Genomic DNA, 5,000 nt, shown 5'->3' with positions numbered 1-5,000 from the left:
AAATCAAACCATTGTTCTCTAATCTTAGGTAGTGCCATAGCCTCTGTACCATGGTCTTCCACTGTCTTGGGTTAAAGTTCTCTTGCTTGAGGGTGCACTCGGGCACACTATTCTATCTTAATTCTCTTCCTCTTGTTTTGTTAAAGTTCTTATAGTTTATATAGGAGATATTTATTCTAATGTTGTTCCTCTTCTTAAAATATTTTATTTTTCTTCGTTTCCTTTCCTCACTGAGCTATTTTCTCTGTTGAGGCCCCTGGGCTTATAGCATCCTGCTTTTCCAACTAGGGCTGTAGCTTAGCAAATAATAATAATAATAATGTATAAAAATGGCCTTTCTTGGTTAGGAATAAAAAATTACTTAGAAGTGCACGTTGCTTCTCTTTCTTACTGTAAGGTAAAATGCGTATTCGTCTTATTCATAACGAATGATGCTTCTACACACTTATACATATTCAATGAACTTTCATTTTTATTGCTACACGTATACGTAACTCTTAAAAAAATTGCCATAAAATCAGTAAAAATCCTGGAATAAATGTTGCCAGGCATTTACCGTTTTAAAAACGGTTACATTGACGTAAAGGAGGGATATTACGATCACCAGCCCGTAAAAGATAATACCAAAGTAAGGTAAAATTACGGTCGCCTGTATTTTATTGAAATACGGTTGAGAACAGTATATTACGGTTTTTTTTAACAGTATAGCAATGCAGAATGGGTGGACCATTCCAATACTCTTCTTTAGATGTTTAATTACAATGTTTATGATGTTTAAAGGTTTAAAGGTCGCTCATGAATGGCAGTGGCAAGGGACAGTGACATTGCTCTATATCGTGCAGGACAATGCCCAAGAGACTGACCATATATTATATGATCAGCGCCCAAACCCCCTCTCCATCCAAGCTATGACCAAGGAAGGCCAGGCAATGGCTGCTGATGACTCAACAGATAGACCTATAGGCTCCCCTAAACCCCACAACCTTAGTTCACAAGGATGGTGAGGTTGCAGACAAAAAAGGCACTAACATGATTGAGGGGAACTCGAACCTCCGTCTGGCAAACACCAGGCAGAGACGTTACCAATCAGGCCACAACAACATTAAAGTACATTAAATATATATAAATATTTAGAGGCATCATTCATTACATAGTTAACAATCATTCATCCATTCTTCATCCACTTTCGTTTACTCATATTTCATCCTTTCAGAAAATCAGAAACATCTTTTGTAATATAATTACTTCTCTCGTAGTTCATTTATTTCCTAATTTCCTTTCCTCACAAGGCTAATTTTCCCTGTTGGAGCCCCTGGGCATATATCGTTCTGTTTTTCCAACTAGGGTTGTAGCTTAGCTTGTAATAATAATAATAATAATAATAATAATAATAATAATAATAATAATAATAATAATTTCAATATTTGCCAAAGTTCATTTACTTTCTTTTTCCGAAAGGGTTAAATCCGATCACCCACAGTAAAGTACTTTTTCTCCTTACGTGCGATATTAAACCTAAAGCTCCCCTTTACCACATCATAAGCCCCACATCCGCGTAGGGGCGCCAGGGAGCTAAGCCTTTGGCTCCCTTTTGTTATATTCGGTTATTCACCCAGTTTAATCCCATCTCGCCCCCGTCCAGCTTACAGAACCCTTCATTAACAATTCCTGGAACCGACCTGGTCTAATCCGAACCTGCCGGAGGCGGACGGCGCCGATGCGGAAGGAGACGCCGTCCGCCATGAAGGGCTTGTCCCTCCGGCTGATCTCTTCGCCGTTGTACCACTCCGTCCAGAAGACGGAGGGCAGGAAGGTGTCGCGCATGTAGCTGAAGACGTCGCCGGGCTTTTGGAACTGGGGAAGAGATGGAGGTTTCGATTAATCGATTTAGAATAAGAAATTGTTCAAGTAAATGAATAAATCAAGGCTAATAATTACAGAACTGAAAGTGAATAAAAAATGAATGCAGTTTATTTAAATAAATGAATGAATGGGGCATCTGTACAAATATAGAATTCAATAACTGATTTCAACAATAATTATCCACAGACAAATGACTAGTGACATGGCTAACAATTACAGAAATGAAAGTGAATAATAAATGAATTCAGTTTATATAGATGAATTCATTAATGGGGTGCCTGTACAAATATAGAATTCAATAACTGATTTCAACAATAATTATCCACAGACAAATGACTAGTGACATGGCTAACAATTACAGAAATGAAAGTGAATAATAAATGAATTCAGTTTATATAGATGAATTCATTAATGGGGTGCCTGTACAAATATAGAATTCAATAACTGATTTCAACAATAATTATCTACAGACAAATGACTAGAGACATGGTTAACAATTACATACACGAAAATGAATTAAAATTTAATAGTTTATACATTTAGGTAGATTAATGGAGAACCTGTAAGAAAATATAGAATACAATGACTAGATTCGAGAATATTCATGCGCAAGTAAATTAATAGGAACTGGTTAAATTATTATAGATTTGAACGGTTGGATTTAAGAGTAATTTCAATGTATAGTGACGTAAATGATTGCAGAATTGTTTAACAAACCTTCGATTTAAAAATAGATACATAATGATAATAATGATAATAATAATAATAATAATAATAATAATAATAATAATAATAATAATAATAATAATAATAATAATAATAATAATAATAATAATAATAATAATAATAATAATAACTACAAACTAAGACTAACGTAATCTATTTATTCAGATCACCGGTTCGAGGTTCGTGTTTAAGAAAACATTTAGAAAGACATACGTAGGTTTTCAATTTAAAATTAAGACGAACATATATATAAATTTTAGTTTTATACGTAACTTAAGAATATTTCGTTCATGTTAGTAAAAACCTAAATAAAAAAATGTTTTGTCTTAAGTAGGTTGTTGTTGTTGTTGTTGTTGTTGCTGTTGTTTGTGCTTGTTAAAGCGTTATGGTGATCTGATATACTGTGATCTTAATTACGTTGTTTTTGTCATTGTTAGTATTGATAAAGTCATCTCCCCCTATATAATAAAGAGCAAGTCTATATATATATATATATATATATATATATATATATATATATATATATATATATATATATATAAACATATATATATACATACATATATATACTGTATATATACATATATATACATACATATATATAAACATATATATATGTATATATATACATATATACATACTGTATATATACATATATATACATATATATATAGATAGATAGATAGATAGTTATATATATATATATATATATATATATATATATATATATATATATATATATATATATATAGTAATCCATTCAAATCTGATTATTATAGGCTATACTGGCACTTACTTCCCACATCAATTGGGACTATTTTTCCTTGCTATTAAGAGATATTTTGGAAAATCTCTTTCCTAAGTCTAATGGCTGTATTTCATTAAGTCTAATACATTCTATAAGATCCCTTTCCTTTCATACTGAATAACCTTAATTGAAGGTCATATTAATTTATGACTTGATTATTCATTACACGATATTTTACATGAATTAATGAATGAGTAGCAATAAAACATAGCTCTTATAACCTTTTCTCTAATAATGCTAAAGTAAATAACTCAAGTACGCAATGGAACAAATTATAATAAAAATATTTCATTATACTAAATATAAACAAAAGTCAAATGATACAAAGTAACCACTTAAGTATAAAGATGAGAAAGACATTTACTAAAGATCGTTCTCCTAATTTTTTTATACATACATACATATACCAAGGCACCTCCCCTAATTTTGGGGCGTAGCTGACATCAAACAAATGAAACAAAAAAGGGGACCTCTCCTCCCTACGTTCCTCCCAGCCTGACAAGGGACTCAACCGAGTTCGGCTGGTACTGCTAGGGTGCCACAGCTCACTCTCCCCCGTTATCAACAACAGATGAAGCTTCATAACGCTGAATCCCCTACTGCTGCTACCTCCGAGGTCATCTAAGGCACCGGAGGAAGCAGCAGGGCCTACCGGAACTGTGTCACAATCGCTCGCCATTCATTCCTATTTCTAGCATACTAGCTTGCCTTACATCTATCCTCCTATCACCCAGAGCTTTCTTCACTCCATCCATCCACCCAAACCTTGGCCTTCCTCTTGTACTTCTCCCATCGACTCTTGCATTCATCCTCTTCTTTAGCAGACAGCCATTTTCCATTCTCTCAACATGGCAAAACCACCTCAACACATTCATATCCACTCTAGCTGCTAACTCATTTCTTACACCCGTTCTCACTAATAATGAAAACAAATTACCAATCCTATAGACATGCAGAAATTTAAAGATCTTTTAAAGTTTTCTTTGTATTAACAAATAATTATATATTAAAATTTAAAGAGCAGCGTATATATTAATACGAGAAGTTAAAAAATAAAAATACTCTAATAAGTAAGAAACCCAGGTAAATATATAAACAAAATTTGAAGTTTATTGATGAAAAGTAGATAAATAATTAAGAGGAATATAAAAAAAAACGTGGATAGATAAAATCTATAACAAAGAAACGTAAAACTAGCCCTAGAGTAAAAAAGAATCAAAGAAATAAGGAATTCCTAAAGAAACTATTGAAAAAAAAAGAAAACATCAAATCACTTGCTAAATAGCCGTGAAAATTAGAAAAAAAAATCAGAGAAATAAAGAAATTAAAAAAAAAATTACCGATATAAGAGAACACGAAATCAACAGAACACAAAATGAATTCTAAAAAAAATCGAAGTAACAAAAAAATATGAAAAAACTATTTAAAAAAAGATAGCACCGAATCCCCAGAAAGCAAAAGTAGCCCTGAAATAAAAAAGCAAATCAAAGTAATAAAAAATTCCCAAGGAAACGATAACTAAAGCAAAAGTAACCACGAAATTAAGAAAAAATGAATAAAGAAATCCCATGAATAAACAAATGGATAAATAATTAAGAGAAAA

General features: G+C 32.1%; 1 protein-coding gene across 1 annotated transcript in view; it reads right to left on the bottom strand.

Moving 5' to 3' along the window:
- Positions 1-5,000, bottom strand: part of LOC137657645 (uncharacterized) — a 444,763-nt gene that overhangs the window by 244,038 nt on the left and 195,725 nt on the right. Inside the window, exon 37 of the mRNA XM_068392046.1 lies at positions 1,680-1,854. Coding sequence (XP_068248147.1) covers positions 1,680-1,854 — 175 coding nt within the window. The remainder of the gene's footprint in view (positions 1-1,679; positions 1,855-5,000) is intronic.

Source organism: Palaemon carinicauda, chromosome 18, assembly GCF_036898095.1.
Source record: "Palaemon carinicauda isolate YSFRI2023 chromosome 18, ASM3689809v2, whole genome shotgun sequence".
In the NCBI taxonomy this organism is placed as follows: domain Eukaryota; kingdom Metazoa; phylum Arthropoda; class Malacostraca; order Decapoda; family Palaemonidae; genus Palaemon; species Palaemon carinicauda.
The sequence above is the reverse complement of the archived record's forward strand: the minus strand, read 5'-3'. Positions and strand labels throughout refer to the sequence as shown.